The 22,776-nt window shown below is 51.1% G+C and overlaps 2 protein-coding genes across 19 annotated transcripts in view; one reads left to right on the top strand and one right to left on the bottom strand.

Moving 5' to 3' along the window:
• The window catches only part of CYP27A1 (cytochrome P450 family 27 subfamily A member 1), a 35,505-nt gene extending 26,641 nt beyond the window's left edge, over positions 1-8,864 (top strand). For all 3 annotated transcript variants that reach the window (XM_072813355.1, XM_072813356.1, XM_072813357.1), the window contains 8 exons: positions 3,088-3,278; positions 6,246-6,445; positions 6,574-6,771; positions 6,940-7,112; positions 7,634-7,800; positions 7,958-8,039; positions 8,120-8,332; positions 8,480-8,864. In XM_072813355.1, coding sequence (XP_072669456.1) covers positions 3,088-3,278; positions 6,246-6,445; positions 6,574-6,771; positions 6,940-7,112; positions 7,634-7,800; positions 7,958-8,039; positions 8,120-8,332; positions 8,480-8,599 — 1,344 coding nt within the window. In that variant the 3' untranslated portion in view covers positions 8,600-8,864. The remainder of the gene's footprint in view (positions 1-3,087; positions 3,279-6,245; positions 6,446-6,573; positions 6,772-6,939; positions 7,113-7,633; positions 7,801-7,957; positions 8,040-8,119; positions 8,333-8,479) is intronic.
• Positions 8,865-11,738: 2,874 nt separating this feature from the next.
• On the bottom strand, positions 11,739-22,119 carry PRKAG3 (protein kinase AMP-activated non-catalytic subunit gamma 3). Of its 16 annotated transcripts, none has more exons than XR_012025095.1 (15): positions 21,961-22,099; positions 21,555-21,765; positions 20,901-20,940; positions 20,239-20,394; positions 19,488-19,891; positions 18,266-18,347; positions 17,723-17,781; positions 17,572-17,617; positions 17,281-17,335; positions 16,976-17,102; positions 16,686-16,851; positions 15,390-15,427; positions 15,066-15,212; positions 14,481-14,714; positions 11,739-13,929 (listed from the first exon to the last, which is right to left on the bottom strand). XR_012025095.1 is itself a non-coding variant. In XM_072813351.1 (14 exons), exons 1-14 carry the CDS (start codon positions 22,061-22,063, stop codon positions 14,598-14,600), a joined length of 1,668 nt encoding a protein of 555 aa, XP_072669452.1. In that variant the 5' UTR covers positions 22,064-22,095; the 3' UTR covers positions 11,739-14,597. The 16 variants fall into 16 exon arrangements, 3 of the variants coding, with proteins under 3 accessions (XP_072669452.1, XP_072669453.1, XP_072669454.1); XR_012025099.1 differs by adding an exon at positions 15,784-15,844 and having other exon boundaries at positions 11,739-14,714; positions 21,555-21,682; positions 21,961-22,095; XR_012025089.1 differs by having other exon boundaries at positions 21,555-21,682; positions 21,961-22,095.
• Positions 22,120-22,776: the final 657 nt, after the last annotated feature.

Below are 22,776 nucleotides of genomic sequence, written 5' to 3'. Positions count from 1 at the left end.
AAATAGTACATATTTTTCAAGGGCCTAAGTTTATTTCTGTTTAGTAGGACATAGTTTTCTCAGGGATCAACAGAGTAAGTGGTTGAGAGCATGACCTCCATTTAGGTGGTCTGAGTTTGAATTCTGACTCTTCTACTTCCCAGTAAAGTGACCCTGGCCAACTTCCTTGGGCCTAAGTTCCCTCGTCTATAAAATTGTCATAAGGTTATACCCCCCTCATACAGCTGTAGTGAGGACTGAATTTCTAAAATAAGCAAAGTGCTTTGAACAGTGTCCAGTTTATGCTAAGCTCCTTGGAGATATTAACTATTATTATGTCATTAATATCTTAAATAAACCAACTGGAAACACAAATTAAAACATATTTAGGATAATTCTCCTAAGGAATTCAGTACAGAAAAACAGGCCTGTAAGTACTTTCACTTTTTTTTTTTTTTTAATGAGATGGAGAGAGGGAGTGTGCAGAGGGAGAGGGAGAGAATCCCAAGCAGACACCATGTCATTGTAGAGCCCAAGGTGAGGCTCGACCCCACAACCCTAAGATCATGACTTGAGCCCAAATCAAGAGTTGGGCACTTAACCAACTGGGCCACCCAGGTGCCCCCATATAAGTACTTTTACAAAATGGAAACTTTAAGAGAAATAAACAAAGTGAATAAAGCTAGGGCCCACTTATAGGTCTAAGGAGAGGTTTTACAAGCCTTTCTTGCTTTCTGGAATTACCTGATAATGGCAGGTGACTCGATGTTTCACCAGACACTTTCTTTTTTTCCTTTTAGATTAAAAAATTTTTTGAATTCATTCTCATAGTTCAAAACTCAAAATAATGACAAGATATACATGCAGTCTTGCCTCTCACTGCTGTCTCCTCCACCCACCCATAGGTGGTCATTTTAATTAGTTTCTGATGCATCAACACAGTGTTTCTTTATAAAAGCAAAAGTAAATGCTGTATATTCTTATTTGGTCCCCCTTTCTTAGACAGAAGATATCACACTTTTCCATTGAACAATCTACCTTGGTTATCTATTTATCTTTCCATATTACAACCCATCTTTCCATATTACTACACAGGAGCTGCTTCATCCTCTTTTAAGGTAACATAGTGTTCTATTATGCAGACATCCCATACTTTGTTTATGGATTGTAATGGATTTGTAATTTTTATAAATATTAGTAAATTGTCCTCCATGTAGGTTTGTGCCATTTTTAGGCTCCCACCAGCAATGTATGACTATACCTGCTTCTCTCCAAGAATCACTGTAGTTTACAATAACCATCTGTTCAAAACCATACTACAAAAACAAAACAAAACAAAAAACCATACTGCACTGGCAGGCATTACTGGGAGGTAGGAGTGGGAAACAAAGCTAAAAAGATATTGGGGGTCAGTCAAGGCTGTTTTCCTGGGAACTGACAAAATCAGCCATTAGTTCAAGGTGGATTCTGGGCAACTGGGTAATATATTGTAGGCAATCAGGTCACATTGGTCCTAGGGGAATTTAGTTAGTAAAACCCAGTAAGATTGCTGTTTTTCTGGACCAGGAGTTGGATGAAGCTTCCTTCTATAATTTGATTGAAAGATCTCTTCTCTATAATTTTAACACATCTTTTACAGAAACCCTTTGGTCTAATTTCTGTACTGGAGCAGATTCTGATCATCTTAAAATCTTTTCAGTAACAGTTTAGGAAAGATGGAGTACCCGGGAAGCCACTTTATTTCATATTCTTTAAATTTGTAGGTGTAACTTAGCCAGTGAATTTAATCTCAGTATTTGTGGGTTCTTCTTGAGTTTTACCCCCAAACTCAAGATATATTTATTTTCCCCCTCATTTTCAACAACTATAAGAACATTATACTGATGTCAATTAAATAGATGCTGTGGGTATCAATTGTCAAGTGATTTAGAAATTCTAAGCTAAAATATTTGAGAGTTGGGCAGCCCGGGTGGCTCAGCAGTTTAGCACTGCCTTCAGCCCAGGATGTGATTCTGGAGTCCCGGGATCAAGTCCCACGTCAGGCTGCCTGCATGGAGCCTGCTTCTCCCTCTGCCTGTGTCTCTGCCTCTCTCTCTCTCTCTCTCTCTCTCTGTGTGTGTCTCTCATGAATGAATAAATAAAATCTTTAAAAATATTTTATGTATTTATTTGAGAGACAGTGCATGCACAAGTGGGTGGGACAGAGGGAGAGAGAGAAAATCTCAAGCAGACTCTATGCTGAACACAGAGCCCAAGGAGGGGCTAGATCGCAGGACCTGGAGATCATGACCTGAGACAAACCCAAGAGTTAGAGATTTAACAAACTGCACCACCTAGGTGCCCTGGTATGAATTTTTTTTAATGAAAAATTCATTAGCTGTGTTAAGTAATGTAACTCTCAAATTTTTTTTTAAGATTTTATTTATTATTTATTTTTATTTATACACAGAGAGAGAGAGGCAGAGACACAGGCAGAGGGAGAAGCAGGCTCCATGCAGGGACTCATAAAGTCCTCACTGGGACTTTATGGGACTCACTGGGCCACTCATAAAGTATTTTTTAAAGATAAAAAGAATTCATACCACATTAGTGTACTTCATATTTGAATCCTGACTTTCTGTCATTCAGCTTCTTTTTTTTCCTGGAGTTTCTATTGTGTTTCTTTTTTTCTTATTGATTACAGGAGATATTTATCTTTATCTCACTGACAGCAAGCTGCCTTAGATTTAAATGCTTCTATGAAGGAACAGTGGGCACTCTACTAAACCTTAGTAAAGGTTTAATTTCTTTAAAACCTTGGACCCCAAGTATCTATACCTCAAAACATATCCCAGTTTGCCACATATCCCATTTTTCTAAAATTTCATTTCTCCAAGGACAACTTCCCCAGTTTTGCCAGACACTCATTGTCTCAGTATTCTAACTCCTGTGTACCCATTTTTTGCAGTGTTCTCACAGGCCATCCAAGTGCCCACCTCCTATACAATTCACTTTTGCCCAGCCCATTTGCTTTGATGTGACTAATGGATACTCCCCATTCCCATGTCCTCTTTAGTAAATACCTGCCTGGATAGGCCATGGTTATTCAGCTTTGGTTGAACCCCACAGGTGCTGAACAAGGCCAAGTATGGTCCAATGTGGGTAACCCACGCAGGGCCCCAGACCCATGTGAACCTGGCCAGTGCCCCCCTCCTGGAGCAAGTGATGCGGCAAGAGGGCAAGTACCCAGTACGGAACGACATGGAACTATGGAAGGAGCATCGGGACCAGCAGGGCCTGGCTTATGGGCCCTTCACCACGTGAGCTGGGGCCTGAAGGGACTGGTACAAGGCCTCAGAGGGCCAGGCCCAAGGACAGTGGCATTGGGAAGCCTGTGGATAATGAGCAGAGAGGGTTTTCGCTGCATCCTCTGATCCTGATACTCAGTCTAGAAAGAGTGATTAGGACCATACATTATTTTTCCATTAATAGACTATGACTTTGAACAAAGGAATAAATGTAAAATGGGAAGTTTGGGGTAGAATATCTCCAAGCTATCTCTAGTGCCTTTCCAGATCCATTATTCTACATTATGGTTGAAAATATGCCAACTTGAATCATAATAGGACATACTTGTTTATAGTTGAGAAAACATTGTCACCACATTAGTTAGGAAGGCTGACTTTAATTTTAAAAATATTTCCCAAATTATTTATTATAGGTTTGTTATGGGATATAACTTTCATAGATACTCTTCATACACAGGGACAGATGTAGGCTGCAGCTTTGAAGTTAAACCCAAAATAATTTTGGCAGTGATGTATTTGAGGATGGGCTGAATGTGTTATGTGCACATAGGCCAACTGAGGTAAATCATTGAGAATCATTGGTGATGAACCATCCCAATGCTATAGGTTGTAACTGGGTATATTATAGGTTTTTTTTAAATTGTTTTTTGTTTTCATTCCAGTACAGTTAACATAGTGTTATATTAGTTTCAGATGTATACTATAGTGATTGGACAATTCTATACATTACTCAGTGTTCAGCAGGATAGGTGCACTCTTTAATCGCCATCACCTCTTTCAACCTATTACAGGTTTCATCTTGCTGTAGTATGTTAACAGAACTTCAAAAATAATGAAGGACTTCTGTTTTCCTTAGTTGCTTGACATCTCATGCTTTCATCATTTCTTAAGGGATTGAAGCTGATCCTGGTGATGGTTGTAATAGCAGCACCAATGATAATAGCCAAGTGTGTGTTTATAATATGCCAAGTATCAGGCCAGTCTCTTTATATTTATTATTTCATTTAATTCTCACAACAAGCCCATGAGGTAGATACTATGATTATCCCCATTCATAGATGAAGAAACTGAAGCCTAGAGAGGTTTTTGCATCACTTGCCACTCATGAGTGGTGGAATCGATCTCTGATTCTGGAATTTAAGAGCTCAATGCCTTAATACTTTTGAAAAGGAAGCAGACGAGTTGGAAGGTGCATTTCGTCTATCTTTGATGCCTAAATGTTCATTCTCCCATTGCATGTTTTTTTCTTTTTTATGGTTCCTTCACAGGTGGACAGTTTCAGAACTGCAACGAGTGAGGCCTTTATTCAAAGTTAGGAGAAGAAAATCGAGTATCTGTCCTTCCAGACCTCTTTAATTTGATGTCTGGCCCTGAGGGCTAGATTTGGGTCTTAGGTTTTTGCCAGGTCAGGCTACCAGTTGAGCTGATGGCTCAAATTTTAGAATTGGAGCTGAATATTATGTACACCCCTATTTATCTATTTGTAGTTTCCTACTTTACAGCTAGTTTCCTAATTATATTATACCATATATATGTATTTTAAAGCTATTTTGCTAACCAATGATAAGTTTTGTCTCAACATATATATATATATATTTTTTTTTAAATCTCATTTTATGAAGCATTGTTTTCCCAGGAAATATTTTAACAAACACATAAATGGTCTCATTCAAGTTCTGCAAATCTGATTGCTACTATTGGGAGAATTTTTTACTCCTGGAGAAGCACACACAATCTCAAGTTCCAATAAATGACTCTATTCTGGTTTTCATTTCTTTTTCAGCAACACTTTTAGTTCACCTTTTTGCAACTTTTGCCAACATAATAAAGAAAACTCCTGGGGTTTGAGGTTCATTTAAGTAAATACTTCTCTAAAATTTAAAGAAAATCCTGATTCTTGCTATAAGCCTTTTTAAGATCTTTCTTTTTAAAATACCTTATCGGTTTTTAAAATTCAAAAGTAATACTTATTGTAAAAAGTCCAATCATACAATATTGTCTCCCACCACCCACTCCCATCCCATTCTTCTAAGTAATCCTGACAGTTTGGTGGGTGCTCTTCCCTACTTTATGTGGAAACATGAGAATATACATATGGGCCTATAAGGTTTCCTTTCTTCTTCCTAAAATTGGGCCATGTTGTGCTTATTACTCTGCGACTGGCTTTTAAAAAAATTGATCCATGCCCATCTTGCTTAGGAAAGGTAACAGATTTGGGGGACAGCTGTGGGTGGATACAGTCCCTGGACATGAAGCCCCCACTGTGGGAAGCACGTTCCCACCCTCGGAACATCTCTGTCCCAGGATGGGGACCCACCCCCTTACTGGATGACTGTAGCAAGAGGGCCTAGGGCATCAGCCTGGTGGGTCTCCCTGTCCCCTTGGCTCACTGAGCCAAAGCAGAGCATGAAGGTCCAGAATTTCAGTTTCCCAGGAACCCTAATTTGCTCCTCCTTTACTCCTCATCCTCCACACAGAAGGACTGGAACCATTTCAGTTCCTCCTCATTTCACATAAGGAAGATTCTGGAGTTGTACCATCCTAAGATAGTTATAGTCAACATTCCTTAAGTGTTCACCACGTGCCAGGCTCTGATCTAAGCACCGGGATTGTTCGAACAACCCTACTAAGATCGGCACGCTTATTATTCCCATTTTACCAAAGGGAATACTGAGGCACAGAGGAGTTAAGACACTTCACCTGCCTAAGGTCACCCAGTGATTGTCAGACGTGCGTTTTGACCTTGGGTAGCCTGGCTCCGAATGCCCACCTTGACTCACTTCCATGATGCTGCAGCGGGAGTCTGATGTTTTGTGATTTGAAGATTCTGTTCTTTGAAGTTCAATGATTCTATAATTCTAAAGCTAGGGGTCTGAGATTTTCCTAGGCTCTCTTGGGGTCTTGGGGCAGGGGGAAGGTACCATCTAATGCAACCGCCATCAGCCACTCACAAGAGCGTGGTTCCTCCACTCTCCACAGCGAAGGACACCACTGGTACCAGCTGCGCCACGCTCTGAACCAGCGGATGCTGAAGCCGAGTGAGGCTGCGCTGTACACTGATGCTTTGAATGAGGTGGTCGACGACTTCATGGCCCACCTGAGCCAGCTGTTGGCAGAGAGCCCCTCCGGGAACCAAGTGTCCGACATGGCTCACCAATTCTACTACTTTGCCTTGGAAGGTACCCTTGTTGGGAGAGGGGCTGGGGTGGACCTGGGTCAGAGGCAGGCTGTGCCCCCCACCCCTCCAGCCCCCTGGATTCTGGGCGTCGCGACACTGCCTCCTGTGACGGCATCTGTGCACTGCCAGCTATTTGCTACATCCTGTTTGAGAAACGTATTGGCTGCCTGGAGCGCCCCATCCCCCAGGACACGGTGGCCTTCGTCAGATCTGTCGGGCTCATGTTCCAGAACTCAGTCTATGTCACCTTCCTCCCCAAGTGGACCCGGCCCCTACTGCCTTTCTGGAAGCGCTACCTGGATGGCTGGAACACCATCTTCTCTTTTGGTGAGGAAGCCAGGGAAGGAAGTGGCGGTGGGGTGGGGGGACGGGGAGGGGTTCCGAGGTCGGTCCATCAGGACCTTCTGCCTCATGCTACCAGCTGTCACAGTGCCTCCTGGTTTTGGTGATCGTGACTTTGACCTTGTCCTACTTTGTTCTCCACTGTCCCTGTAGGCAAGAAGCTGATTGATCAGAAACTCAAGGAGATAGAGACCCAGCTTCAGACAAAGGGGCCAGATGAAGTCGAGATATCTGGCTACCTGCACTTCTTGCTGACCAGAGGACAGCTCAGTACTCGTGAGGCCATGGGCAGCCTGCCTGAGCTGCTCCTGGCTGGTGTAGACACGGTGCGTGAGGGGGGCCAGCGAGGAGACCAGGGGCTCCCAGCTCCTATCCTGAACCAATTCCCCATTACCCTCACCTGAGCTTGACCTTCGTCCCTCCAGGTACCTGCTTCTCTTTCTGTATCGTAGATGTAGAGCTAGAAGGAAAACAGGGGAGGGGTCATTGAGCCCGGCAGAGGCGGGCAGGGAGTGGTCCTTTTGTGAGAGGGATCCCATCGCCCCCCAGAGCCTCTCTCGGACAGCCAGAAGGTTCACCTCGCATCTTTCTAGGGTGTAATTTAAGGGGAGAGCTTGACCTCAAGCACCTTCTTAGTTGGACTGTTTTCCTTTTGTCGCGTGTGGTCTCCCTCCGTTCCAATCCTTGTTGTCAGAGCACGATTCTCCATCCCGTGGGTCCTCATCCGGCTGTGGAGTCCCCATGCGCCCCTGTGTCTATCTCTGCCACACTCGCTCACCCTCCCACTACCTAACCAGCCCTTTTCCTAGAAATCTCTCCTCACTTCATCTCTCCCTCTGCCTCCCAGACATCCAACACAATGACATGGGCCCTGTACCATCTTTCCAAGAACCCAGAGATCCAGGCTGCTTTGCATAAGGAAGTGGTGGGTGTGGTGCCCCCCGGGCAGGTGCCCCAGCAGAAGGACTTTGCCCACATGCCCCTGCTCAAAGCTGTTCTTAAGGAGACCCTGCGGTAGGTTGTGGTTCCCAGGGGACAAGGTCTGTGTGGAGGAGGACTCAGGGATAAGAGTTGGAAGTAGAGGCCGGTGGGCTGGAGCTAGGGCCAGGGGTGGGATGGGAGGAAGGACCTGGGGGACCAGAGGCAAACCTGCACTTTCTTTTCCCTGCAGCCTCTACCCTGTGGTCCCCATAAACTCCCGGGTCATCACAGAAAAGGAGATTGAAGTCAATGGCTTCCTCTTCCCCAAGAACGTGAGTGGGGCTGAAGAGCTGGGGTTCCCAGGGGCGCCCTGTAGCCCTAAACTCATGTGCCGCCCGTTCTTGCTCTGCAGACCCAGTTTGTGTTCTGTCACTATGTGGTGTCCCGTGACCCGGACATCTTCCCTGAGCCAGAGAGCTTCCAGCCTTACCGCTGGCTCAGGAAGAGCCAGCTTGCTGCCCCTGGGGTCCATCATGCATTTGGCTCCGTGCCCTTTGGCTACGGGGTCCGGGCCTGCCTGGGCCGCAGGATTGCAGAGCTGGAGATGCAGCTGCTGCTGTCAAGGGTGAGTGGGGGGGCGGGGCGCTGTGAGGGGCCAGGAGGGCAGGTGCAGTGTGGGGAGGAGCGGGAGGTCGGGCAGGGAGGGACCCTGGGAGGGAGGGCAGTGGGTAGGGATCACAGGTTCTAAGTCCAACGTGTGTTTGCCCCCCAGCTGATCCAGCAGTACCAGGTGGTCCTGGCCCCCAAGACAGGGGAGGTGAAGAGCTTGGCCCGCATCGTCCTGGTTCCCAATAAGAAGGTGAGCCTGCATTTCCAGCCGAGACAGTGCTGAGCTGGGCCCGGCCTCCTGGGAGCCGCCCCCTTCTCTCTCCCAGGCGCAGTCATTCCAGGCCACCGCCCGTGTCTCAGACGGGAAGGGGGAGAAGGTGGCTGCCGGACCCGGAGATCGAAGAAACCCAGCGCACTTTCTGTAGGACCTTGAGCTTTTGCCACTTTAATCATTTCCAATGTCTCCGTCTCAGATAGGAGGCCACCCCGTGCCACATTGCTATCCTTGGAAAAAATACAGAATAAAGGGACTCTGGTGGATAATTGGAGACCTGTGTCATTCTTTGTGATGACCCAGCATCTGAAGCCCTTGCTGTGTTTGGGGAACAGCCTCTCCCCTCTTAGGGATCTTGTGGGAGGCGGAGCCCTCTCCCTCCAAGGAAAGTGAGAAGGCCTGTGCTCTCCTGCACCGCACAGAGGCCAAGGCCTCACCACCCTGTGCTGGCTGAAGCCGGCCCGAGCAGGACCTGCAGAACCACCCTCCGGACACCTAGAGGGACACCCATCTGGGGACAGGAAGTGCTCTGACAGAGGCAGTGAAGTGCTGCAAAAATGGATGGAGGGGCTCCCGGCTGGATCTACAGGACTGGGTCCAGGGGGTACCGATCGGCCCGGGAAGCACCAGGTTGGCACCCTCAGGAGCATGAGTGCTGGGAAGTATCACGACAGCTGCCGGCCCGAGGGAGCCTCCGTGTCTCCTGGGTGGGGTCAGTGCTGCCAGTAGGAAAAAAAAAAGTATCCTCCCTGCCCCCATCCTGGCCCATGACTGTCCCCCCCAACGGCGACAGTGGGAAGCAGAAGCGTGGCCTCTGCCCCGTGACCACCTTCCGCACACCTCCCAGAGGTGGAACCCAGGGCCACCTGGAAGTCAAGCTGCAACAGAGTTTGGGGACTACCGTTTTTAGCTTTCTAGCCTCTTTAGTAGAGGAAGGCAACAGAAGGAAAGTAGGCTGGCAGGGAGACCGAGGGTACCACAGGTCTGAGAAGGCGGTCAGTCCCAGCCTCACCGAGTCCCAGCCCCACTGGGACTCTGGTACATTTCTGCTGGGTCATAGAAAACTAAAAACTAAAAATAAAATAAATCATGTCATTTCCCTTATTAAAATCCTTTGGTGGAGGGACCCCTGGGTGGCTCAGTGGTTGAGCCTCTTGTCTTCGGCTCAGGGTGTAATCCCGGGGTCCTGGGATCGAGTCCCGAGTCAGGGTCCCCACAGGGAGCCTCCTTCTCCCTCTGCCTGTGTCTCTGCACCTCTCTCTGTCTCTCTCATGAATGAATGAATAAATAAATAATAAAAATCCTCTGGTGGCTCCCCTCATCCTCAAAGCAAAGTCCTAAGTCCCTACTATGGCTTGGAAGACTCTGGCACTCTGCCCTCCATCCCCACTCCCTGCCCAGGCACCCTTTCCACAGCCGAACCCCAATTCCTTGTACTGTCCTGAGTACATTATGCTCTTTCCGGCCTCAATGCCTTGTTCTCAATGTCCCCTCTCCTTGGAACATCTCCACCAACTGTGATGTCGTCCTGTCATCCTGTCGTCCTGTCCCAGAGAACTTGCTCTTCCTTAGGGCTCATCTCAAAGGTCACTGCCTTTGAAAAGCCTCCCCTGAGCTGTCAGGGAGCACAAGCACTTCCTGTGTGCTCTCCTCTGCCTCCCCCCCACACAACCTTACAGAACTGAGTGCTCAGCTGGTTCACCTTTGTCAGAGACCCAACTGCATCCCCAACCAGTTGAGCACCCCCTGGAGGGGCACAAATCAAGCTCCTTTCAGCTTGGATCCCAGTGCCCAACACTGTTGTCTAACACCTAGGAGGCCACAAATCAATGTTTGTGGGTTGAGAAAAGGCTGGAATAGGAGGCAGGGGAAGGAAGAAGAGGGGAGGATGCAGAGATTTCCATACCGAGTACAGAAATCTGGAGAGACATGGGAGGAATTCCTGATGACAAGGGCATAGCTCTCCACCCCATCAGTGCAGGACTTCACCTGTGAGAGCTCCTTATACCTGCAGAGAATGGGGGCGGGCTCAGAGGGCGCCAGATTTCTGTCACAAAGTCAACCAGGGTTATATCTGCCTTCCCAGTGGGCTGCTCCTTTAGACCAGCAGGGGTCTGCGGCCTCAGGGACCCTGGACTGCCCACAGAAGTCACAGGGAAGCTATGTCAAAGTGAGGCTCCTTCATTGTCCACCCTGACCTGACTCTGCATAATTGCAGATGTAGACATTAACTCAGCACAGCAGGTGCCCTTTGACTGAAAAGGATGTATGTATGTACCTCATTACTCTCATTGCAGCTAACCTGCACTTGTTGGCCAAATTAGGATCCAGATTTTGGGGTAAGACTTTAAGAAATCAGCTTGTCTTCTTAGCATTTATGCAGCACTCCCAGCAATAAAAATAGATGGAGTACTCCATGTTTTGCGGCTGTCTACAACGCTCATGTCCTGTAGATGTTTTAGCTCTGGATGTAGCTTAGCTTGCTAATATTAGTTCAGCTCCAACTCATTACTTATGATCCCAGTTTTAAGATGCATGTCAAATAAAAATTCTGACAACTGTCATCATGGGATGGACGCACGTGACATTGTACTGAATTCTTCTGTATTTGTGGCTGTTTAGAAGACTAGTGAGAATGCCAGCAGATCGTGTCTCTTCTATATTGTGTCCCTGCTCTTAGCCAGCTCTTCCTGTAGATCGTAGTCATGACAAATAATATAGATGCCATTATGTGACAAATGATTTTCCCAATTATGCAAATGAAGCATCCTTATTGCTCAGCCAGCGAGCCATCGTGCTCATCGTGCTCATCACGTGTTACGCATAATAAGTCTCTAGTGTTTACAGAAAATAAATGCATTTGCCCAAGTCCTACCCCCAAGTCAGGATATTAGCATCGCTAGGGATGGGCCCTGGAAGGTCCATCTGATAGAGCTCCCCAGGGGATCCTGTTGCACAGCCCGGATTGACAGCTGTTGAGATGGTGTGGGAGAAGAGATGGGGTTGGCTGAGAAGTGGATGGGAGCAGCCTGGAGGCCCCCTTGTAGAGACCTCGGAGGTCTGGGCAGGAGTCAGGGGTTTGGCCAACAATGGCTAGAAAATTTGGCCAGCCCCAGGTTCACGGGTATGAACAGAGGGACCAGTAAGGTGGGTTTCACATTTTTATTCAGAGTCAGGGCAGGAGTAGTCCCCATGGCAACCTTTTGCCTCTGTTCTTGCAGCCTTGATGCTGGTGATTGTCGGGAACTGAAGGCTGGGCTGTGATCTGAGCAGGGCAGAGTCCCTCTGCTTCTGAGGCAGGAGGCTGGCATAGTCCCTCACAGAAAGGCCCATGGGGGAACTGCTGGGTTCTCAGCATGGTGGGCCCAGGAGATTGGAGACCTATTTACTCTCAGGGGGAGCAGAACGGGGGTGGGGGGAAGAGTGACCTCCTCGGGCTGTCCTTTCCACCTCATGCCTACACTGTGACATCAGAAGGTCTACTCATACAGAGCAATCTGGGGCATCACCTCAAAGACTGACCTGCTACACTTTCCCCATAGTTGGCTGCAGCCTGAGACAGACTGCCCCAGGCTCCCCAAGGACACTGTCACTTGCGATGGGCCCAGAGAAGCACCTGTCTATGAGAAAGGCCTTCCTTTGCTGCCTGACTCATCAAGTACAAGTGTCTCCACTCTGTTGCTCTGTGAGCTAAATGAGGTGGGATCATATTTTAGAAATATTAACCTATCCTCTTCCCACTGGACAGCAGAGCTGCAGTGTCCATTGCCACAGGGGAGGGATGATATAGCAAAAACCTGGTCTTGGGTTTGGAATTTCAAAAGCCTGGCCCCTCAAGATAGGTGGTGACAAGAACACAAGACACATAGAGTGGGTTTGGAAGAGGCATGCTGGGTTAGACAAAAGGCCCCACTGGTAAAGATGCCATAGATTGATGGGGGCTGGGGAAGCAAAGAAACTGTGGACATTTCTAGGGTCCCTGAGATGGGAGCTGTGTCTGAAGGGACGAGGGGATGTGACAAATATCCCAGGAAACTTTGGAGATGACAAGGGTGGAAGAGCCCTGAGCCCCATGTTTCCAGGATAGAGCCTGAAAAACACCCCAGCAAAATGCAGAGTACAGCAGACCACCTGCTGTCCGTCTGAGCAGATGGGCTTGCAAGTGCCCCACAGAGCTTTTTGAAGTGCAGCCGGGTCCAGGTCTAGGAGCTAGAATGTCCTCATGCCCCAGAAGCAGGCAGGCTCAAGGAGGCTCCGTGGTAGGGAGTGAGGGAGCACCTAGCAGGTGCCAGGCCCAACAGTGACCAACCCAGTGACAACCAGATAGGAATGGGAAGGTTTTAGCAGGTGCTGGCATGCATGGATGTTGATGACTGAGGAATACAGTCTTACACTACTTAATGCTTTCCCCCCTCACCGAATTTAACCCCAGGAAAAGGTGAGGGATGCACCCCAAATTGACTGCAATTAATTTCTACCATCTGGCGAAAATGGGGTTCATAATACAAATTCCATTCAGTGTTAGAAAAATAAAGTTATTTTCTTGCATATTAGAGTTTGTGGACTGAGCTGTATTTACTATGTAATTAATTCATGTCTTCTTTAGGGTTTTGTTATAAAATAAAAGGTGAAAAAAGAAATTTCAGCGAACTAACACTCTATGCACGAAAGAAATGCCAGTCAGTTGTAGTGTTTGTCGATCACAGATTTTCCCTCATGTCTTTGAATTCAGAAAGCACAGGGGTCTTGCCACAAGTTCGGGCCAAATGGCTAGCATTTTCTGAGTGACATTTCTACAATTTAAGGTCATGGGTTGTTCTTTTTGTTTTTGTTTTCTCCTCGGTTCACCCTCAGTGATCCAAACCCAGCGGTCACCGGGGAAACTGAGAACCTGGTTGGCTGGTGCTCAGGATGAGAACGGGAGGGAGGACCCCACTCGACAGGCTCTACATGAATCTACTGCTCCGTGGCGACCGCCAGCAGCCCTGAAATGACAATGCTGGGAGGAGGGGGAGGGCAGTGGCACGGTTGTGGGGAACCATCTCGGTGGTTGCAGAGGAACAGCTGGGACTCCCAGGTAGTCCAGAAGCTGAGGACCAACCCCAGCAGCTGAGGGCTTGCTGCCCCCCTGGGGCCAACCACACCCCAGGTGGAGGGAAGGTTTGGCGTGGGTGGGCATGGAGCAGCTGGCCCTGGGATAATAGTCCCAGTGCCTCTGGTTCAGAGACCTCCAGGCTTGACTCAGCCGTTAGTTTCATCATCCCATGGTGCACTGGGCATTCCTGAGGGCTCCTGGGAGTATAGGCAGGGCAGGGGCAATTAGGGAGGGCTGGAGAAGCCTGTGGGAAAAGAGAAGGGAAGACAGTGACTACATGGGGGGGAGGTTGCCTTTCCAATCGAGGACCCTCGTCCCGCCATCCAGTGCCAAGCAGGTGGAACCTGCGCGAGCCCCTAGCAAGCATGCTACCAGCAAAGAGTCTGAGATCATGTCAACTTTACTGAGACGAGTCATTAAGAGAGAAGCTCCCTCCTTTGGGCCGAAGTTCTTACTGAGCATGGACATTCCATTCAACAAAGGTTTAGTAACTTGCTTCCTTCCAGTGGAATTCTGAGCAGGAGGGTAATGATTGTGAGAGGGCAGGTAAGTCTCCCCAGAGCACCTGAAAGCACATCACTGCCCTTGCCTTCACCCCAGGCCCTCTTAGGAGGACCCCCAAGACCTCGGCTGACACCGGGACAAAGCGGTGAATCCTGACACTTGTGGTTTACATCAGGCTGTTCAGCAATGAACTGGGCCACTTCTGTCCTCGGGGTACCCCAGGCTGAGATCTGTGAGCCCAGAAAGATCTATGGACTGGTGCTGAGGCCGATGCCCCCGGGCAGAGCCTACCTGAACCAGAGCCAAACCAGCAAATGGGGGTGGGGGAGGATGAAGGCCCAGTCCCCTGGCTCCCATCGTTGGCTTCAGCGTGTGAGACGTGGCCTGGGAGGGAGGACTCAGATATTCTTAGGCACCGAGGGCATCGATGCCAGCAGGGCTGAGCACCAGGGCCTGAAGGATGTCGGAGAGTGACACCACACCCAGGAGATGCTGAGTCTCATCCACAAGCACCAGCCGGTGTACCTGTGGGTCCGCAGAGGGTCCGTGAGGGGTCGGAGCTCTGCAGCTATGGCAGCCAGCAAGGTTGGCACCAAGAATCAGGGGCAACAACGGAACATAACGGGGGAGCAAGAGAGTGTCCCCTAGAGACCAGTTAGGGGTGGCTCTGGCCACTCTGGGTGATCAGCTGTCTGTGGCCCTTAGCACGAGGGTCCCAGGGGCAGGAACAGCTGCAGACCAGGGTGGACACCGAGAGCTGGAAATGGCCATGAAATGGGAGGAGAGGGCAGGTGCTGGGTGTACAGGGACAGCTGGAGCTGCTCATGAGGTTGGGGCCATACGTATTGGGGGTGCGCATGAGGAGGCAGGAGGTACCTGCTCCCGGGCAATCCGGTCGATGACTTCCCCCAGGCTCTCGTGAGGCTGGCAGGAGAGGACTCCCTCCAGGCACAGTGTCCTCTGCTTCAGTGCTTCTCCCACACTAATGTCTAGATGGTTGTAGGTTTGCTGGGCAGCCAGGTGCTGGGGCAGGGAGGGAAAGGCCACGTTAGTCACCCCCTTAACCAGGCTCCAGACCCACAGACACTGCCCACTACACATCCCTAAAGGTCCTTCTGGTCCACAGAAGCCCCTCCACCGATTCTTACACCCACAGCCTCCCGGCGGCACCCTCAGTTCCCCACTCCCGCAGACACTTACAATCACATCAAAGCGAGAATAGAGGCCCACGACCTGTCCTACGGGGGTAGGGGTGGGGGTGGCGAGAGAGAAAGGGAAGAGGTTCACATCAGAGCCACGATGCTGTGCAAGATGGGGCGGGCTTTCAGAATGATCTACTGGGCATCCCCCCATCCCTCCCCGGGCTACCGGCTTTAAAATGAGGCACCAGGCTGCCACCACCTGAACCCATAGATCACACAGTCACACACAAGGAGACGGCCTGACATGTCTCCTGGTGTGATGCAATGTGAGTACAGAGTGTCACCTCTGAAATATCCTCGCCTCAAATGGACAGCCTGAACCTAACCAAGCCTTTAGATCTAATTTCCAGTTTATGGGAGACCTGGGAATAGAGGAACAATGCTGAGGTCACCTGTAGAAAGCAGAGACGAATCTGGAGGTGGGACGTTCCATAGGGCAACCAACCCATTATACTGTCATGAAAATTAAGTGAAGGGAGAACTGTTCTAGATTAAAAGAGACTTCAGACAAAAGAAGCAAATGCAAAGCATGGACCTTAATTGGATCCTGGTTTGTACAAATCAACTGTGAAAAAGATACTCTTGGGGAAGGTGAGCAAATAAGAATGAGGATCGGATCTTAGATAATATTAATAAATTATTCAGAATTTCGTTAGGTGATATAGGAAATATACTGATTTTAAGAGACATAGGCTGAAGGGGTAAGGGGTAAATTACATGATCTCTGTAATTTAAATTATGTCAGCAAAAAAAAAAGGGGAGAAAAACTGGTTATGGAAATATGTTAACAGTAGTCAATCCAGGTAATGGATATGTGGAATCACTACATTTTTTCCTATCATTTTCATACGTTTGAAATTTTTCATAATAAAAAATAAAACATGTTTTGATATCTAGCTTGATGACAGCAGTTTTAACTTTGAAATGGTTTATAGCCATGATTCAACCAAAAAAATGTAGTCCCTCTAACCCCTATTCAGAGCAAGAAAAGGGGAGATCTGGCTGGATCCCATGGCCCATTTTAGGAGGAATTAACATTAAAACCTCATCTTCTGTTTCCTCTCACCATGCACATTTTGTTGCACATATTCCTTTCAAATCATCCCTTGAAGTCAGAGGATGAGTGTTGTTAAGATTCCCAACTCACAAATGAGGAAACTGAGGCACAGAGAGGCTAAGTAATGGATCCGAGACCCAAAGCAGCCCCCACTCCACCCTGGGTCCTGAACTGATGCCCACAGACCCCTGCCTGCCACCACCGCACCCCAGCCAGCCCCACGCCTGGCGCAGGTACCAGTTTCATTGACCACGGGCAGCGCAGACACGCGGCGGTCCACAAAGATGTCCAGCGCCATCAGGATGGGCGCTGTGTCCAGCACCACGGCCAAGTCCCGGAATGTCCCAATGCCCAGATCTTGGATGGTGCGAGAGAGGAAGGAGGGCTGGGGCAGCAGGGTGCCCTGGGTGGGTTAGGGACAGGTGGGGATCAGGGGGGCCCAGGGCTCCCAGCCGCTCCCTCCCCAATCCGTTGGGCCAAGGACTTCTCAGCCCCTCAGGGCACCCCGAGGCTGCGCCCAGGCTCACGAAGATGTGCAGGAACTTGAGCAGCCGCTTGTGTGTGAGGATGTGGAGCACTGCGCCTGAGACCGGGTCCAGGACTGGCAGACGGTGGATCCGGTTCTTGATGAGGGCGTAGACAGCTTCAAACAGGCTGCAGAAGTGGGAGCAGTGGGCCTGGGGAGCTACACCCCCACCCCAGCCCCTGCAAAAGGAGGACAGGGCGTCCAGGCTGCCTGAGCCCTGCAGGATAAGCCCCTGAGTTCAGACCTGGGAGGTGTGGAAGGGGTTGCTCGGGCGGAAGGTGCCGCTAGGTGGCTGGGGACACTTACCTGCTATTGGGAGAAATGGAGACCAGAGGCTTGAAGCAGCCTTGCAGGTAGATCTCTGTAGGCAAACCAGGGTCCGGCTCAGGGAGGCGGCTGCCCGGCCTGTCTTCCTCCCTCGGGCCCCTGGGCTCCCTCTTGCCCTTCCCCCTTTCCCTCCAGGTTATCTCCACCCCTGCCAGGCCCTCGGGCCCCCCGGCTCACCCACACACCTCAGCCTCTGCCAGGCCCCTGATCCTCCAGCCCGAGGCTCACCCACACACCCTCAGCCCCTTCCAGGTCCCTCCGCCAGCTCACCTCTCCAGGTCTCAATCGTATGCTGTTCAATCTCATAGATCTGGACCTAGACACCGAAGGCAGATATGGGCCCCTTGGGCACCAGGCTCCCTGAGCTGCCCTCCGCCCTCGCCCAGATGGGAGCCCCCAGGACCCCCAGCCGACTCCTCACCAGCGGGGACCTGTAATAGCGGTGCAGCACCAAAATGAAATCCGTGATGGTCAGCATCCCTGCGGGGGATGGGGAAGGAGGGGGGGCTTGTGGTGAGAGGCAGGTTGAAGGGTCAGACCCCCTTCCCGCTCCGCCAGAGGCCGAGGACTGAGACAGCTGTGGGAACCGTGGAAATAGGGGAGCAAGGCAGCCCCTCCCATGCCTGAGAAATGGGGTCACCCCTTTTAGGCTTCCCCTGCAATCCCTCCCCGCCCACCTTCCGGTCTCCTAATTTCTTTCTCTCGCTCCCTCTCTTCCTATCTAGCACCTAGGACACAGGACCCGGGGGAGCAGAGCTGGAGGGGTCAGCTGGTCACACCCACTCCACGCACAGGGTCTCCCACCCGGCGCCACAGGGTCACACTGTCCCCGGGCCAGGCCCTAGCGCGGCTCAGCCCAAGGGTCTGCGCGAGCCCTCGGTGGGTCACAGCTCGGCCCCAGAATCCCCTCGAAAGCTCTCCTCTTTCCCTTCCCGACCACCTCTGCCTCCCAGCCCCTGCTCACCCACGAAGCTCTGCTTCTTGCTGTCCCACAGGGGTGCCGCCCGGATGCCGTTGGCCACGAGCGCAAAGAAGGCCTTCTTGATCTGAGGGCCAGAGAGGTGAGGGGTGAGTCTCCCACTGCCCCCCGGGGGTACCCTGTCCCCACCAGGGCCCTTCCGCGGGGCTTCTCCCAGGATCTCCCCTACGTGAGCTCGACTGCCTTTCCCAGGCCACGGCGGACACTAGACACCATCCTGGTCAGGCACACTGACTTAGAGGTGACGCTGCTGGTGGCTGGTGCAGGTGACGCTGCGGTGACCCCTTCACCGGCAGCCACGTGTGGCCAGCGTTTCCACTCGGAAGTCGTAGGTGTACAGTCAGGCACAGTAGAGCTTTTGCTGACCTCAGTTCTAGAGGTGTGCTTATTTACAGAACACTTTGAAAAACTTTTCTCTAAATAAATTTGACACTGACTCGTGTGGCCTCATCCTAAGTGGTAGCATCCACACTGCTTGTACCTGTTCTGGTTGTGTCTTCCTAATGCATGTTAAAATAAATGCAGAACTACTCAAATAAATATATTTGTTCATGTACCACCAGAATCAAATAGTGTACTGTGGATGGCTCATAGGCTATGCTTCTGGAAACAGGGCCCTGCTCTGTGTGATGCTAAGCACGGAATCAGGCGTTGCATAGCTTAGCCTAATGGAAGAGCAGAGACTAGAGCTCATTCTAATTTTCTGTTATTGAGACCTCCCTGCTGTCTGGCCTAAGCCACCCTGCAATGTCTTCCGCATACTTGGGGTTTGCAAAGTGCTCCCATGTATCCTGGATGGTCCCAGGAGTCCTCTAGAGCTTGTAGGGAAAAGCAGGCATTTCCGTTCCCATTTTATTTAATTTTTTCATTACGCACTTATTTTCTACTAATCTCTCCACCCAACGTGGGACTCGAACTCATGACCCCAAGATCAAGAGTTGCATGCCCTTCCAACTAAACTAGCCAGGCGCACCCCCATCCTTATTTTAGAGATGAGAGAGGTATAGTGACTAACCCAAGATCCTATAGATACTAAATGGCAGAGCTAGGATGACAGGGAGAGAAGCCCTCCCCAGCACTGGTCTCCATGGTGCTAGGAAGGAGTTCTGGAAGGGGACTTGCAGGGTGCCCAGCGGGGTGTCCTGGAGGGTGTGAGTGGTGGCTGCAGCCCTGTGAGGATGGAGGTGGGGCAGCACCATGGCCTCACCTCCAGCGTGATGTCGAAGATGACCAGCTTGGAGCTGGTTGCCATGGCATCGTAGCAGGTGTGCTCCTGCATGAAGTGCATGTAGACTTGGGCCCCCGGCTTCTGCAGCTCGTCGTCCCAGCCCGGCCTGGGTAACAGGGCCCGCGGGGAGGGGCACAGGGTAGGCCTCTCTTCCACCAGGCCGAGCTCGTACCCCCAGTCTGCTGTGACTGGGAACTCTATATCCAGCTCCAGATCATCTGGACTGGAGCCTACGGCTGAGGCTGCATGGTTCAGGGGGGAGATGTCCCACTCTGTCGGTGGGGTGCCCACCCTGGCCAGGGGGGCAGCTTGCGACAAGTGTGTGGCCTTGGGGAATGTGGCCTCCAGCCCGGTGCACTCAGCAGGCGGCCTGGCCTGGGGATCTGTTGGAGGGGAGAGGACAATAAGTCCATCTTCCAGAGTGCTTTCTCATCTGCTGGCTCGGGTCATCCTCACAGCAGGCTTGGGAAGCCTGGATGCTATGGCCCCATTTTGCAGGTGAGAACGCTGAGTCTCAGAGCCACACAAGATAGTGGCTCTGTCCTGAGTTGGCCATGCCAGGCCCCTGGCTCTGCCGTGCAGTTGACGTTTCCCATATGGACAGACTGGGGCTACAAGATGAGGCTTGGGTCCATCTCTATGAAGGGATCAGAGCAGAGCCCTGGGTCCCAGGCTCTGGGATGTCCCACTGCCCCCGCTCCCAACTCTCCGGAACTGGCCTTGGCCTCACCTTCCTCCAGACCCTGCAGCTCCCCTTCCTTCACCACCTCCTGCCTCGTCCATCTCGAGGACTTGGCCCCCTGTTTCCCATGGCTTCTTTCTGAGCCAGTGGTCATGGCTGGTGATGGCCATGAAGTGCTCTCTCCTTGTTCTAGGAAGCTCATCTCTGGAAGGGGGAATGGGGCCTGTTTGGTTAATAGGGAGTAACACAACGAAATCAATGAAAATGTCATTAATAATAACATTTAATATTTGCAAGCTTCCCAAGAGTTTTTCTCCTCCATATTTCTCACTCCTAGCAATCTTATAAGGGAGACATTATCATCATTCTTATTTTATGAAAAAGAGACCTGAGATCAGAGATGTTAAGCGGTTTGCCACAATTCACACAGTGAGTAAGTGATAAAGTCAGAACCAGGGTCAGAGTCTTCAGACTCTATATCCCTCCCCTCCCCGCCTCCCCCTCCTCCCCGCACCCCCGCAACTTCTTCTGATAGAAAAGAGTGATGAAGGGAAAAGGAAAAGACACAGGAGCAAAAAAAGGAAAAGGAGGGAGAGAGAGACAAAAGATGGGCTATCAGAGCCAAGGAGATGACGGTCCCAAAGAGGGGGGACAAAGGAAGTGGGAGAAGAGGCACTTCCTTCCCCTGAGGAGGAAGCAGCTGCACTTACCTTGATGCTCGGGTCCCCCTAGGCTGCTCCAGGATGGGTTCTGTGGGGAGGAGAATGGTCTGGAGGGGTGGGGGAAGTGCCCTACCTTCCCGAACCACAGGTAGGTCCTCTCCCCGGCAGGCCTGCGTGTGCATGCACCCACCCCCGCAAGCACCCCCCCTTACACAAACACTTATACACTCAGGAAAACACACATCCAACCATTCCCAGACACACACAGGACCACATAGGTTGCTTACACGAAGAATACACGTACACACAGACACCCACATGCTCACACACACACACACACACACACACACACACAGAAGATCCAGGCCGCACATGCACACACACACACTCACACACATTCACACAGTGTGCTGTGCTCGCAATCCCCTGGCCTCGGCTGCCCCAGCTCCCGTCCCCGGGGACCCCTATACCCGGCGCAGTGTGTGCTCCATGCGGCCAACCCGGACCAACGGAGAGCAAGTGCGCAACACTGGCCGGGTGGCACTATTCTGGGCCCGGCCCTTGGCACCCTGCCCTCCCCGGATCGGTTTCTCTCTGATTGGGTGTCAGGCAGCGGGAGGGAGGGCTCTGCAGGCTCAGCTGCTCCCACCCAGAGCCTGGGGCAGGGTGGGGAGGGAAGGGGGGCGCCTGGAATCTTGAGACCTGGCCTTGGGCTCCCTCCTGGGTCTTCAAGGACGAGCTTGAAGGGCTTTGCCATGGGGGAGGTGGCTTGGAGCACTGTAGGGGCACCGGTGGGAGGTGGGCTTTCAGAGTCCTGGGCTCCTGCTCATCTTTATCAGGTGCCAAAGGAGGGGAAATGGAGGCGAGTTGAGCTCAACTTTCTTCCTTGTACAAACTTCAGTCGTAGGTGGTGCTGGAGTCAGAGGGGGCAAGTGGGAGCCAGCTGGGAGGCTAGAGGCTGAGGGGTTTGTGGGTGGTCCCAGAAAAACGGCCACTGTGTGTCCAGATGTCCCCATTCGAATCCCAGGAGCCCATCCCTTCCTCTGCTGGAAGTTGGGGTGGGATGAGTTAGGAAGGTGGGGAGCTAGGAGACTCACCATGAACTCACCATGAAGGTGTGTGGTGGGCTTGAGGGCCCAGGATGAGAGCCATCTGTTTCTACCAGTGATCTGGAGGTGGGTCCCAGGGTGTGGGAGCCCCGGTCCCAACATCCTCTCTGCGTGCTGTTCCTACATATCCTGGTGCCAACAGGATCCCAGCCCAGCTCTGGTGGCTGCCCACCCCCCTTCCTTGGCATTCCTGGGGCCTGAGTCAGTATCCAAATCGGGAATGCTGACCCAGCTGCTCTAGCTCCCCTCTCTCTGCCCCCCCCTTCCTCCTTCCAGCCTCTCCCATCCCAGTCTCTGACCCTGGAGTGGACACTCGGTAATGAATTACTGGATTTCTTGCTGAATGTACGGAACATATTTCTAATCACCTCGCAAGGCCCCTGTACTGCCTACAGGGAGGAGGAGGAGAACAGATCAGGGACTTGGCCCTTCCCCGTGTGTGTCTTGAGTAGCACCGGGGGTGGGTGCAGCTCTCCTGCAGGATTCCTGTGGCCTGCTCCCGTCTCGTCCCAGATGGTGGAATGTCCAAGGCACAGCCGATGGGACACCTTGGCTGGTGGAAGCGTCAAGTGGATCATCCTTGGACAGGCCCATCTGCTATGCGATGGACCTAGAAAGCCTCTACGCACCTTAAGCTCTGGGCCCACCTTCACAACCGAGCCAGATAGAGAACAGTTGACACCATTGCCTTCTCCATCTTCGCCCTGGGGCCTGTTCCACCTCCAGGGCCAGTGGGAGGGGTTCTTCTCTAAGAAAGCCTTCCCCAATAGCATCACTTCCACTGCACTAGTCTCCTTCTAGTGCAGGCTCAAGGT

The sequence above is a fragment of the Canis lupus genome, chromosome 36 (genome assembly GCF_048164855.1).
Source record: "Canis lupus baileyi chromosome 36, mCanLup2.hap1, whole genome shotgun sequence".
Taxonomy (NCBI): Eukaryota; Metazoa; Chordata; class Mammalia; order Carnivora; family Canidae; genus Canis; species Canis lupus.
Note: the sequence above shows the minus strand (reverse complement) of the source record. Positions and strands in the feature narration are given on the sequence as shown.

Coding starts and splice junctions, on each gene's coding strand:
- PRKAG3 (XM_072813351.1), bottom strand. CDS start 22,063: ATGTTGGGACCGGGGCTCCCACACCCTGGGACCCACCTCCAGATCACT. Junction 21,683..21,960: donor GCCCACCACACACCTTCATG/GTGAGTTCATGG, acceptor CACCTGATAAAG/ATGAGCAGGAGCCCAGGACT. Junction 17,618..17,722: donor GCTATTACAGGTCCCCGCTG/GTGAGGAGTCGG, acceptor TTCGGTGTCTAG/GTCCAGATCTATGAGATTGA.